The sequence below is a fragment of the Amblyomma americanum genome, chromosome 1 (assembly GCF_052857255.1).
Source record: "Amblyomma americanum isolate KBUSLIRL-KWMA chromosome 1, ASM5285725v1, whole genome shotgun sequence".
NCBI classification, from domain to species: Eukaryota; Metazoa; Arthropoda; class Arachnida; order Ixodida; family Ixodidae; genus Amblyomma; species Amblyomma americanum.
Window position 1 is genome coordinate 542,428,207 of NC_135497.1, and position 14,239 is coordinate 542,442,445.

At 53.6% G+C, this 14,239-nt stretch overlaps 1 protein-coding gene across 1 annotated transcript; it reads right to left on the bottom strand.

The window, feature by feature from the left end:
* Positions 1-13,361: 13,361 nt before the first annotated feature.
* Positions 13,362-13,973, bottom strand: LOC144129379 (disabled homolog 1-like). Its single transcript, XM_077663457.1, has one exon. The coding sequence runs from the start codon at positions 13,971-13,973 to the stop codon at positions 13,362-13,364; it is 612 nt and encodes a 203-aa protein (XP_077519583.1).
* Positions 13,974-14,239: the final 266 nt, after the last annotated feature.

A 14,239-nucleotide genomic window follows, 5' to 3' on the forward strand; every position in this document is an offset into this window, starting at 1 on the left:
CAGCAGCAGCAGCAGCAGCAGCAGCAGCAGCAGCAGCAGCAGCAGCAGCAGCAGCAGCAGCAGCAGCAGCAGCAGCAGCAGCAGCAGCAGCAGCAGCAGCAGCAGCAGCAGCAGCAGCAGCAGCAGCAGCAGCAGCAGCAGCAGCAGCAGCAGCAGCAGCAGCAGCAGCAGCAGCAGCAGCAGCAGCAGCAGCAGCAGCAGCAGCAGCAGCAGCAGCAGCAGCAGCAGCAGCAGCAGCAGCAGCAGCAGCAGCAGCAGCAGCAGCAGCAGCAGCAGCAGCAGCAGCAGCAGCAGCAGCAGCAGCAGCAGCAGCAGCAGCAGCAGCAGCAGCAGCAGCAGCAGCAGCAGCAGCAGCAGCAGCAGCAGCAGCAGCAGCAGCAGCAGCAGCAGCAGCAGCAGCAGCAGCAGCAGCAGCAGCAGCAGCAGCAGCAGCAGCAGCAGCAGCAGCAGCAGCAGCAGCAGCAGCAGCAGCAGCAGCAGCAGCAGCAGCAGCAGCAGCAGCAGCAGCAGCAGCAGCAGCAGCAGCAGCAGCAGCAGCAGCAGCAGCAGCAGCAGCAGCAGCAGCAGCAGCAGCAGCAGCAGCAGCAGCAGCAGCAGCAGCAGCAGCAGCAGCAGCAGCAGCAGCAGCAGCAGCAGCAGCAGCAGCAGCAGCAGCAGCAGCAGCAGCAGCAGCAGCAGCAGCAGCAGCAGCAGCAGCAGCAGCAGCAGCAGCAGCAGCAGCAGCAGCAGCAGCAGCAGCAGCAGCAGCAGCAGCAGCAGCAGCAGCAGCAGCAGCAGCAGCAGCAGCAGCAGCAGCAGCAGCAGCAGCAGCAGCAGCAGCAGCAGCAGCAGCAGCAGCAGCAGCAGCAGCAGCAGCAGCAGCAGCAGCAGCAGCAGCAGCAGCAGCAGCAGCAGCAGCAGCAGCAGCAGCAGCAGCAGCAGCAGCAGCAGCAGCAGCAGCAGCAGCAGCAGCAGCAGCAGCAGCAGCAGCAGCAGCAGCAGCAGCAGCAGCAGCAGCAGCAGCAGCAGCAGCAGCAGCAGCAGCAGCAGCAGCAGCAGCAGCAGCAGCAGCAGCAGCAGTTCGTCGCCCGGTGCTCCCGCAGGCGGCGTCATTGCCGAAAGCTCGGCTCTTGGGCAGGCATGCTATCGTTGCTCGAATAATAACAGGCAGCCTTTCTGATAGCATGGCTCTGTGGTCTTTTTCTGGTGCGAACGTGAAGTAGAGCGAGCAAGCTGGCATGCCGACAATTTCAGCCTGGATCCCGTCGGCCGCAGTTACAAAAATGAGCTTAACACGGTTTTTGACGTGGATTATAAATGTTGGTATAGAGAAATGTGTAAAATATATCATTTTTGAGGATCGTTTATCAATACCGAGTTTCTGGCAGAAGTAACAACTGTGATACGAGCAAATTTCTTGCCAGAATCGCCTCGCAGCTGCCGGTGGCCCGCCGTTGCTGTCCGGCTCGCCTGACGCCCGCAGCTATCCGCTGGCTCCGCGGCCGAAGGCTTCGAGGAAACTGACGATATCTTTAGTTTATTGTGCAAAGCGATATTAAGAGTGTACTTTTTATTATAGCGCAGGCGACTTCCGAAGAGGCGTCCGCTGCGCTTTCTATGCGAAAGAAGCTATAGGCCTAGCGATGACAAGGGCAGCCAAGCAGCAGCGCAATTCGTCGGCCAGCGCGAGCGTGGGCGGCGCCGTCGCCGAAAGCTCGCTACTTGGGCAGCAATGGTTTCTCGCGACTCGAGTATATATCAGGCGGTCTTTTGATAATATAGCTATTATGTTTTTTTCTGGCGTGAATTTCAGCACCAAACCAAGCAGCGGTCGGTCAGTGCTGCGCGGTGGCAAAGAGCACGCTTTGAGCTTGGGCGCTTGGGGCAAGCTGCGCATCGATGCTTGCCACTCCGAGTGTCCCTGGTTTCAGTGGGGCTGCAGTCCGCAGGCGGCGACGGGTGCAGCGCGCCGGCCAACTTTTCGCACATGTGTCGCCTGCTTTACTCCCGTCGCGAGTGTCACACTTCAGATGTGCACTTCTGAAGGAACCAAACACATCTGTTCGCCGTGGCGTCGCGGGTGTAGTACGTTCTCAGTCGGGGGGTTCCGAGTTCGAGTCCACATGTTTGAGCATTCTTTTGATTTTTAAAATTTTTTAGCCTTAAATAATGTCTTCCTTGTTTACCTGCGAGCGAGTGGATTTATTTTTCGTGCCCTGCCTTTCTGACCCAACAATCAGTACCGCTCAGTACAGGGCGGCAATCGATCTAGGTTTATAATCAAGATAGCTAAGGAGTTTGCTTTACTATATAGGGATTTATTTAAGAGTTTTGACAAAATAAGTGTGAGAGGGAGAAAGCACAAAGTCGGTGGGATGTCTCGCACGTCGTCTCGCTAGTGTGACATGGGAGCTGACTGACCATCGGCCAACTGCCGTCTTGTGGGAGACCTGGCGCCGACATCGAAACTCGGCCGACTGTTTTCGCTGGTGCAGTGTGACATAGAGCCAGACATCTCGACGACATGGTTTTGGCAGACCGAATCGGCCGACTGTTGTCCTAGTGTGACGGGCTCTTAAAACCGCAACAGATGACAAGCAAAGCAATCCGACGCTCATCGCAATCCAGAATGGCGAGAGCACGACCGGTCTCGACGGGAGCGCGCGCACCCCTCTCGAGACCGGCCTGGGCGAGAGAGACCGGAGAGACGCTGTTACAACACTGCCAACGCTACTGCAGGGGTGCGACAACCGGAAGTCTCAAACGAAACGTCAGCGGATGACGTTTTCATGGGCGGGGCCCAGTCCCAGAGCTGTATTCTTCTTTTTTTTCTGGTGCCCCGTGAGTATGAGTTGGGGGAGAGAGGAGGAGCGTAATTTTTATTCGTCTATATCTTCGTTGTTATTGATGCTAGCTAAAAATTCTTGCGCTGGGGTGACGAGTCATGGAATGCCTATCGCTCGTTTCCTTTATGTATGTAACCTCAATTTATTGCATAGTCCTTTTAAGGCGAAAGCCTTTCTTGGCTGATGAGTGGCGTGGACGGAAGTTGTAGACGCTTGTCCGCACGAGCTGTCAATCATAAGTTATGCGGCAAATAAAACAAAGATGTAAAAGTTGATTAAGCAACAATTCTTAAGCAACGTTTATGAGATAAAACAAATATAAATAGAACTAAAACAAATAGTAAAAGTAATGAAACAACCAGCAAAAATAAATAAAATGAAAAAATACCGACAACATTAAAGAAAATAAAAGAAAAATTGGAGGACGTTTAAGCTTTGTATTTAAGAGTGGAACGCGACAGTGTGACATTCCTTGTGTGTGCTGCGAGGTTCCGCGTTCCACGGCGCGGCGTAGACGGAGACCCAGATGACAGCGGCATCATCAATTACCCAGCCATGCACTTTGAGTGACGAGCAGAACGAAGGGACCCGCCGCCGTGACAGCGGCATCATCAATTACCAGCCATGCTCTTTGAGTGACGACCAGAACAACCGGACCCGCCGCCGCCGCCGCGGGGAAACAGGCTTCATCCTCCCCAATTTGCGTGGCCGTTCCAGGTGCGGCCCTCCCGGGCACATTCCAGGACAAGGGAGCTGTCAGCGGGCCAGAGCGCGCCGTACCACAGCCGACGCTATGCGCTACCGCGAAGACAACATTCTTTCCCTCCTTCCCCTTTCGACGTGGGCTATCGCCGGGAAGGCACCCACAGCTTCCCGCCGTGCCTCGTGAACAAAAGCGCATTCCCAGAAGGGCCGTGACGGACACCTGTCATGGCGGACAGGCAGTACTCGCCAAGAATGTGGAAAGACAGGCGCTAGTGAATTAGCTCCGAAGAGAGAGCCTGTGTATACTCTCACTTGAGAGAGAGTGGTGGCGTTTTTGTTGTTTATTTAGTTTGTATTGTTAACAGACTCTGGGTTCGAGGCTAAGCCCAACCCAAGGAGTTGTCCCCATCTCGCATGTTATTTTGGATTGGAGAATTGATGCTTTGGGCGGGCCACTGGAAATGACCGCCCTTAGTCCTTTGTTAATCAAGTGCTTAAAAGCACATGTAAACGGATGCAGTCCAGTCTGAGCTGAGGACGACATCGTTCGCCAAGAGGGCCTTCAGCGCCGAAGCCCGACGGCGTGCAGCTTCTGCCAGCAACCGCTCGAGCCCAACTCCGGAGCCACTCCATCGCCCCCATGAAGTCGCCGGCACGTAAGCTCGGACGCCCCAGCCTCTGATGTATAATCCTAATCATGTGTAATTATTGAATATACCTGTTTGTTTAAACTGAGCCATACGGTGTCTCTTTGCCTCTCCGTCCCGTGTGGACCTGCGCATTATGGGGGTCATCACACTGGTGTCAGGAGTGGGGTCTCAAAAGCAAATGTCCTCTGAATGCGGTGACATTCATGACATCAAAATTGTAATCAAAAGGGAATCACGGGACTGATTGTGGGACTTTTACACCCATTTGAGAGGCTTGAGGCACTGGAGGGCTTGAAAAAAAAATGACTGTATCTGAGGGAGCTCCCACTCCACAGCCGTCGCTCGGAGCAAGCATGCTGGCATTAGGAAGCGTCATTCCGACGTTTACGGGAGATAAGACAGGGGTTCCAATCTGCGATTTCTTTTTCATGCTAGAAGAGATTGGGAAAATGGGGGGATGGTCCGATGCTCAAATGCTGGGAATGGCGAGGTGTAAGATGGCAGGAGCTGCTCATGATTGTGCCTGGCGGGACGAAAAAGTAAAATCCACAAAATCATTTGCGGAATTTAAGAAGCTCGCGTTTGAGCATTTCGACACTGAACCACGTCACGTGCGGGTACAGAGGTTCCGTGACGCCGGACAGATGGTAGGGGAGGACGTGCGAACATTTGCGTAGCGGCTTCAGCGCCTAGCACGCGATACGTTAAGCAGGGAGGAGGAAGGAGACCAGCTAAGGAAGAAATACGCGGAGGATATACTTAAAGAGGAAATGACCGCTTTGTTCGTGGCTGGTCTGCAAGACCCCGTGCGCCGGTTCGTGCTCTCGCGCAAGCCGAGCAATTTCGACCAAGCCGTGGAGGCCGCATTGGATGAGGAACGAAATGAGGCGTTAACGACAGCCGCAGCGAGAGTACGCGTCATAGAGAGAGCGGTGCTCAACCCTGAGGTTGCTCTCTTGACAGAGCGGTTAGATCGCTTGGAACAGCTGCTAACTCAGCAGGTAGAACGCCAGGTTGAAGCGCGCGCTCAACAGCGCCCATTCGCTGGAAACCGGAGACCGCCACAAAGCTACAGGCGCGGTATGCGAGATTTTGAAGAAATCGTATGCTTCGCTTGCCAGGGTCGCGAACACATCGCCAGGTTCTGCCAAAACGTGCGCCGTGGGGAGCCACAAAGAGAAGCAGGCGAGACACGCCCTAAGCAAGCCGACAGCGGGGCTCCAGATACCGAGACAAAAAACTAGTTAGTCCTCCCCAGCCTGAGGAGCGTGGGGAGGGAGCAGTGGATGATGAGGTGGTGGTAGTTTGTGTGGCCGACGAGGCATGCCCTGTTGTGCGTTGCAAGTTAAATGGTTGCTGCATGGAATTGTTGATAGATACGGGGTCAAAGGTGACATTGCTTAAGGAGAGCAGTTTTAACACGCTTCGAAGGAAGGGGGACCGCGAGGTGTTGGAAGCGTCGGGTGGTATGGCAACCAAATTTGTAGGCATAACGGGCGATCCTCTTGGCATAAGTGGACTCTACCGGTTACACTTTTCTCTCGGCGGAATTGCATTGGAGCACCCCTGCTACGTATGCCCGGACACGGTGTCTCTGCCAAACGGAGTGTCAGGTATATTAGGGCAGGATTTTTTGAGAAAAGGGAAGGTAGTAGTCTCATTCTCTGAGGAAGAGGTTAATGCGGGCGGCTCAAAAGTTCCGTTTTTGAACAGGAGAGGGGCTGAGATTCGCATTACCGATATTGACACCCGTCAAACAGTGGGATCATTGGAGAAGGTATATTCGCGGGTTGCCGTCAGGCTGGTCGATGAGGCGGTCGTCCTTCCTTGGTCGGAGCACATTTTGTACGCGTTTGTGCCTTCAGATGTAGAGAGCGGCGCCGTGGGAGTGCTTGAGCCGGTCGACTCTCTCAGCAATGGCCTGAAGGCAGCCGCGTGCCTCGTGACAGTTAATGACGCCCACAGAGTGCCCCTACGGGTGGTTAACTGTAGCCAGCAGCCACTGAGTCTTCCCAAGAACAAAACATTGGCTTTCTTCACCTCTGCGATAGAGCAACGTGAGCCCACCGATACGGTACTCGCAACTGTAGAGCATGCTAGTCCTTCGGCTGCTCCAAAGGTGTCGTTCGATCTTTCTCACGTAAAATCCAGGGAGAGGGAGGCTCTGGCTGGTTTGCTGAACGACTACTCGGAGGTATTCGCCGCGTCCAACCTGGATTTGGGCTGCCGTGGCGTTATAAAGCACAGGATAGAAACCGGCACTTCATCGCCCGTTTACCAGCGTGCGTACAGGATTCCTTACTCCCAACGTGAGGAGATGGAGCGGCAGGTGCAGGACCTGATTGATCGCGGCATTGTCGAACACTGAAAGTCACCCTGGGGAGCACCAGCACTATTGGTGGAAAAGCCAGATGGCTCGTATCGATTGGTAGTGGACTACCGCAAACTAAATGCCGTAACTCGCATCGATCCATACCCCATCCCCAATATACAGGAGACGCTTTCTCAGCTGGGCTCTGCCAGGTACTTCACGGTAGTGGACATGGCGGCGGGATTCTGGCAGATAGCAATGGATCCGGCAGATGCCGAGAAAACGGCATTCAACACGCCCTCAGGGCACTATGAATGGAAAAGAATGCCGATGGGTCTGGCCAACAGCCCTGCTGTCTGGCAGAGAACCGCTGATGTTATCCTGGCAGGTCTTCTGGGGAGGCTGTGCTTCGTGTATATGGATGACATTATCATATACAGTGACAGTTTTGAGAACCATTTGCGCGATATTGAGCAGGTTTTGGTGCGACTAAGAGGAGCGGGTCTCAAGCTGAAGCCCTCTAAGTGCCAATTCCTCAAAAACGAGGTGAAATACCTCGGGCACGTTGTTTCAGCTGACGGCGTGTGACCGGACCCTGAGAAACTAAGGTGTGTCTCGGATTTTCCATCCCCGACTAGCGTCCGCCAGGTCCGGCAGTTTCTCGGCCTGATCGGTTACTACCGAAGGCACATAGAGGAGTTCGCCAAGCTCGCTAAGCCGCTCACCGCCTTAACAGCCAAAAATGTCACCTTTCGCTGGGACGAAAACGCGGAGGATGCTTTTGGGGCCCTGAAAAGGAAGCTAATAAGTGCACCGCTGTTGCGCCACCCGGATTTTAATTTGCCCTTCGTTATGGCCACAGATGCGTCAAAGTTCGCAGTTGGTGCCGTGCTATCTCAGGTTATCGAGGGCAAAGAACATCCCATTGCTTTTGCTAGCCGACAGCTGAACCCCACAGAGCAAAAGTACGGAGCTACGGAAAGGGAGTGCCTCGCCGTTGTCTGGGCAGTAAAGCACTTCAGATGCTACCTTTACGGCCGCAAATTCAAGCTAGTCACAGACTGCCATCCTCTGAAATTGGTGATGAGTGTCAGGGACCCTAGCTCGCGACTCGCTAGATGGAATCTACACCTGCAGGAATACTGCTTTGAAGTTGAGCACAAGTCAGGAAAGACGCATCTGAATGCTGATGCACTCAGCCGCACAGCTGCCGTGGCAGCTATAGATGAGTTTGTCCCTGTAGTCGACCCCGCCGAATTACGCACAGAGCAGTGCAAAGATCCGGACCTGAAGCGAATAATCGAAAGCTTAGAGGACGCACCGTCTCACCCCGAACAGCAAGGTTATTTCATTGGCAAAGACGGCACCCTGTGTCGGCGCACGAGGCCAACCAGGAAAGGGAGACCAGAGAAAACCGCTTGGGAGAGAGTCGTCATACCTCGGTCGTGGACAGAAAGGGTTCTTCGCGCGTTTCACGATGCGCCATGCGCCGGTCATTTTGGCGTAGCGAAGACACGCAGGCGTGTGGAGCGTTTGTACATTTGGAGTGGCATGCGACAGGATGTTAGAGACTACTGTGCGAAGTGTCATTCCTGTCTCGAAAGAAAAACACCCAAGGGACGAAGACCAGCTCCAATTCAGCCGTTCCCTGAGGTTTCGGCTCCCTTCGAGCGGACAGGTATGGACATAATGGGCCCATTGCCCACGACCACTTCCGGAAACAAGTACATTTTAGTATTTGTCGATCACCTTTCAAAATACGCGGAAGCGGTAGCACTCCCAGATTAGAAGGCAGACACGGTTGCAAGAGCATTTGTCGAACAGATCGTGCTCCGACATGGACCCCCGAGGCAACTCTTGACAGATCGGGGAACGAACTTCGTGTCGCAGCTAATGAGGAGAGTTTGCGAGCTGCTTAAGATCGCTAAGAAGCAGACAACACCGTACCATCCGGCTTGCAACGGCGCGGTGGAGCGACTGAACCAAACCGTGGCCGGGTTCCTGTCGCATTTTGTTTCGCGCGACCAGCGGGACTGGGACTTGTGGCTCCCGTATGCAATGTTTGCCTACAATTCCGCAGCACACGAGAGCACGGGCGAATCGCCATTCTTTCTTCTCTACGGCCGAGACCCGGACCAGCCTAGTGAAGTGCCAGAGGGCCCCCGTCGTGTCCCATACGCTTCACTGGACGACTATAAGGTTGAGCTAGAATCGCGCTTGCAAGTGGCGAGGGACATCGCAAAGGAGGCCTTAAAGAAAGCGGCGAAGCGCAGGAAGGAGGTGCACGATCGCAGTGCTAGAAACGCGCCGTTTAATGTGGGGGACAACGTGTACATTGAAAACTGCCAAAGGCAGATTGGGCTAGCTCGTAAGTTCCAGACGAAGTGGAGAGGACCGTGCGAGGTTGTCGAGAAGCTTTCTCCGGTAAACTTCAGAGTCCGAGACGTAAACCGGCGCTTGAAAAGGATACACGCAAATCGCCTCAAGTCGCCACCGGTTCAGTATTCACGAAATGAGGAAAGGGAAAGCGCGGATTTTGATGGGGACAGAAGTGAAGCGGAGCGCGCAGATAGTTCGCAAGAAACGCCCTCTCCTGCATTTGTTCGGCAGGCGCCAGAAGTGACGGCCAGAATGCCACCGGATTTACTTCATGCATTGCTAGAAGAAGAAGCGCGCGAGGTTGCCGCGCAGATAACGCCAGGAGAGGCTCCTGCCACGAGCCCTCGCGAGTCCCAAAGCAGACAAAGGGTCACAGACTTACTTAGTATGACTCATGAAGGCCGATATCCGCTGCGAAATCGGAAAGCTAAGTCGGACTAATGGTGTAAACAGAGCGGAGTTGTGAACTGGTCAGAATTGTGTAATGCCGCAGCTCATAACATTGCTATATGCGTATGTGTTAAGTTATCGGAGTTAATAGTTAAACCTTTCTGTCATTAAGTAACACCTTCACAGGAGAGCATGCGGAGCGCATGCAGAACCTGCCCTACTTCCTTTCGTTATCTATATTTTTGTCTGTGCCGTGATCGTGCTAGAAGTGGGAGCTCCTTTGTAACTGGTAAATTTATTTCGTCCAGTTTGGACTAGGAAGGAGAGGCTTGGGTGCTGAGTTTCATGTTTATCTGTAAAAGAAGATCAGTGCTGCCCCTGGAGACGCCAGTTATGACAGCGGAGGCATTGGTGTTGTGCAGTGGTGTTGAGTGCAGCGAAAAGTGTTTTGTCGGACGCACTGTGCGAGGCGATTCAGAAAGACAAGGGGAGCTGCAGGGACTCAAATGTTCGGAGAACATTCTTCTGGAGGGTGAGCGAGTGTGACATTCCTTGTGTGTGCTGCGAGGTTCCGCGTTCCACGGCGCGGCGTAGACGGAGACCCAGATGACAGCGGCATCATCAATTACCCAGCCATGCACTTTGAGTGACGACCAGAACGAAGGGACCCGCCGCCGTGACAGCGGCATCATCAATTACCAGCCATGCTCTTTGAGTGACGACCAGAACAACCGGACCCGCCGCCGCCGCCGCGGGGAAACAGGCTTTATCCTCCCCAATTTGCGTGGCCGTTCCAGGTGCTGCCCTCCCGGGCACATTCCAGGACAAGGGAGCTGTCAGCGGGCCAGAGCGCGCCGTACCACAGCCGACGCTATGCGCTACCGCGAAGACAACATTCTTTCCCTCCTTCCCCTTTCGACGTGGGCTATCGCCGGGAAGGCACCCACAGCTTCCCGCCGTGCCTCGTGAACAAAAGCGCATTCCCAGAAGGGCCGTGACGGACACCTGTCATGGCGGACAGGCAGTACTCGCCAAGAATGTGGAAAGACAGGCGCTAGTGAATTAGCTCCGAAGAGAGAGCCTGTGTATACTCTCACTTGAGAGAGAGTGGTGGCGTTTTTGTTGTTTATTTAGTTTGTATTGTTAACAGACTCTGGGTTCGAGGCTAAGCCCAACCCAAGGGGTTGTCCCCATCTCGCATGTTATTTTGGATTGGAGAATTGATGCTTTGGGCGGGCCACTGGAAATGACCGCCCTTAGTCCTTTGTTAATCAAGTGCTTAAAAGCACATGTAAACGGATGCAGTCCAGTCTGAGCTGAGGACGACATCGTTCGCCAAGAGGGCCTTCAGCGCCGAAGCCCGACGGCGTGCAGCTTCTGCCAGCAACCGCTCGAGCCCAACTCCGGAGCCACTCCATCGCCCCCATGAAGTCGTCGGCACGTAAGCTCGGACGCCCCAGCCTCTGATGTATAATCTTAATCATGTGTAATTATTGAATATACCTGTTTGTTTAAACTGAGCCATACGGTGTCTCTTTGCCTCTCCGTCCCGTGTGGACCTGCGCATTATGGGGGTCATCACAACAGTGTGTTCCAGCGTTGCCAAGGTGTCCACGGAACGCCATCCCCCGTTCCGCGCACCGGCTTGCCAGTTGGACAAATTTCGGTAAGGAAGCGACGGCTACGTTTCATTGGAGGCGAAACGCTAAGGCGCCCGTGCGCTGTGCGATGTCAGTGCACGTTAAAGATCCCCAGGTGGTCGAAATTGATCCGGAGCCCTCCACTGAGGCCCTCCTCTTCCTTTATTCTTTCACTCCCTCCTTTATCATTTCCCTTACGGCGTGATGCAGGTGTCGGCCGATATGTGAGGAAGATACTGCGCCATTTCCTTTCCCTCAAAACCAATTTTCAAAAACCCACGTGGTGGCTCAGTGGTTAGGTGCTCGGCTACTGATCCGGAGTTCCAGGGTTCGAACCCGACTGCTGCGGCGGCGTTTCGATGGAGGCGAAACGCTAAGGCGCCCGTGTGCTGTACGATATCAGTGCACGTTAAAGATCCACAGTGGTCGAAATTATTCCGGAGCCCTCCACTACGGCACCTCTTTCTTCCTTCCTTCTCTCAGTCTCTCCTTTATCCTTTCCATTGCAGCGCGGTTCAGTTGTCGGCGGAGATGTGAGACAAATACTGCGCCATTTGCTGCCCCTAAACAACAAATTCCAAAATGTCGCCTGCTTCACATATATCGGTGGACATCCAAACGACGCCCTAAGGGAAGGAAAATGAAATTAAAATTGGTTTTAAGGAAAGGAAATGACGCCTGTCTAACATCTTGATGGACACACAAACCGCGCCGTAAGAGAAGGAATATTTCCGACGTTCGCTGCGGTAAACTACAACTACTATTACTGCGACGCCAACAGCGTTTCGACAGAACGAGCTGTAGATGCTGTCGCGTAAAATAAAAATGAAGGGAGAAATAGAGGCAGGGAACGGCTTTCGCATTTCCGTTCATAAGCAGATAAGTGCAATCCTGTAATTTTTAAATCCAGTCGACACGCGTATGTTCACCTGATCACATCCGGGACTTGGGAAGGGCAGATGCGCGGGGAAACGCGAAGAAGACGTTGCCGATGCATATATGAGAAGGAAAGAAGAGGGCCTGAAGATTAAAAAGAAAAAAGAAAAAGCAGCCGAAGCTGCCATGCAGGTGGCAAGGAGGTTGCCGGGTGGTGCGGTCGCATTACACCTGTCCCACGGACTTCAAGAAATGAGGCGTGAAGATTGGAAAAAATAAATAAGCAGGAAATGTTAACGCTGTGAAAACGATGATACTGACGAGGAGTTTAGGAGGCAGAAGAAGAAGAGAAGGCTGCGCGCAGTGTACTTGTGTGTGTTTTTGTGAGGCAAACAACAACTTCTTGTCTGTGTTGGCCTTCACCCGCCTTAGATTATGTGGTTAGGGGGCGTGTCGCTGCTGTGTTTCTCGTTCGCGCGCATCTGCAGTCAGGACACAATACGAAGCCGCCGTCCAGATGCAGTTGCCGTGACACCGAAACGAGTTGGTTGGCGAGGAAAAATTCGCTCGCAAGCGCAAGCGGGCTGAAGGTAGTCTTAATTGGCAGGCCCGGCAAACAGAGGAACAGAACGCGGAAAATCTAGTCGCGCCGCAAACTGAAGAGAGGAAAGCTGCAGCGGCCGCGAGGATGACAGTTCGACGCCCCAGCCAAACTGAGGCACAATGGCAAAAGGCTGGACAGCACAATGCTACCGGAGTTAAAGTCTGTGCTGTTACTGGAGCTAAACACTTCGCTGCTTGTGGTCGGAAATTATAACGCGAACGTTTTCCGTGGCAGAAATGAGTGTCTAAAAGGTTTTAGGGCATAAGAGTTTGGACTGCACACGTCTAGCGCTGACACAATGCCACCCATTAAAAATTTCAGTGCTGGGTTTGGAATCTCGGAAGGGCCTTTCGTAGCGTCGACTACCTGAATTAGCGTAATGCTTTTCTTTTAATGATGCTACTTTGCGTGTTGTGTGGTAATAAATTTGGAATAAGGCAAGCTGAACTACATATTCTGGCAGCATGGCTGCTCATAATGTGTGTGCAGCAGCGCCTCTAGCCCAAAGGCTGCCACGGCTGCTCCTTTGCATGCAGGACACGGCAAAAAAGTGGTAATGTTTTGATTCTATGAATAAAAAAGAGTCAGAATACGGCATTAAGAATTTTAAAGTGGTCTAAAAAATGGAGAGCTGGAAACGTGAAACTCAAATGTAGGCATTCGTAGCAACCGCTTTAATTGCTCAGTTTTGCGTTTTGAACGGTGCAGTTCCTCGCATTCGTGGGGAGGCCGCTTACGGTAGTCCCTGGTGCGGAGCGGTGGCGCGGTGGCGATGTCTCTCCGAATGCAGCAGATTGTGGGGCTAGATTCACGGAAAGCTGAAGCAGAGTCGGCGGAGGGCCCACGGGCACCGCCGGATCGGGCAGAAATGAACTAGACAGCGGATGCCTATGGTCGAGTATATCAGGTGAGTCAATCTTCTCCACGGCACCAATCGTCATCTCCCTCTGCTAGATCTCGGAAAGGAACCTGATCTCACTGCTATTCCAGGAGGCCTTCCACCGCAGGAATCGTTTCCGGGACAGGGGGCTCGGCACTGCCGACATCCGGTGGGCTGGAGATCGCTTCCTGCACGTCGCCCGGCAGCTGCCTTCCCTGCTGCAAGATTTCCAGAACCACCTGAAACAAGCCGACCAGTGCCATTCCCAGCTCTGCAGCCGCTCTCTCGGTTTTGATCGCGATGTAGTGAAAAGAACGGTCCTGGGCCATGTAGATGTAACCGATGGCTCGGGCGTCACCAGTGTCCCGCGAGATGAACATAATCTGCTGCACCGGATGATGAAACAGCAGTTCCCCTGACTTTTCATCTCGTATCCTTATTCCCTGAAGGGAGAGGCTCAGGTGGACTCTCCGCTTGTGCTGCCTGGAGGCGCGCACAGCTGCCTTGAGTTTGGCCATGGCGTCCTGGCATACCCGGTACCCGTGGCCATCTGGTACTGCTTGGCGACCGATGAGCTTCGCCCGGAAGAGGAGACCCTCCCCCTCGAACCGAGACGGGTTACCGGCCAGGCTGCCTTCTTGGTCCATCTTGGGGCTGCCGCCTCTGTTCGACCAGCGGGCCCCACCGAGCCACGTCGAGAAGCGGCTGGTCATGGCGCGCTTGCGCTCATCCTCTTTGTTTTCGTAGAGCGATTCACCTCCGTGGCGAAGCCCAGGACGTCTTTTTTCATTATTTTTTATATAAAGACGTACAGAGAGCAAATTTTGATTTCGTTTTATCTTTGCAATCATGCGCATGTCATTAGCAAACATTCAACGCCACGTAGAAACTGGCTGGTGTTGCATAATTAATTTTAACTTCACTTTCTTCTCTTCTTCAGGCGGACTTCAGGTTTTGTGAGGGTGAAAACTGCGATTTA

What these genes read in the sequence shown, in the direction of transcription:
- LOC144129379 (XM_077663457.1), bottom strand. Translation starts at nt 13,973, where the DNA reads ATGACCAGCCGCTTCTCGACGTGGCTCGGTGGGGCCCGCTGGTCGAAC.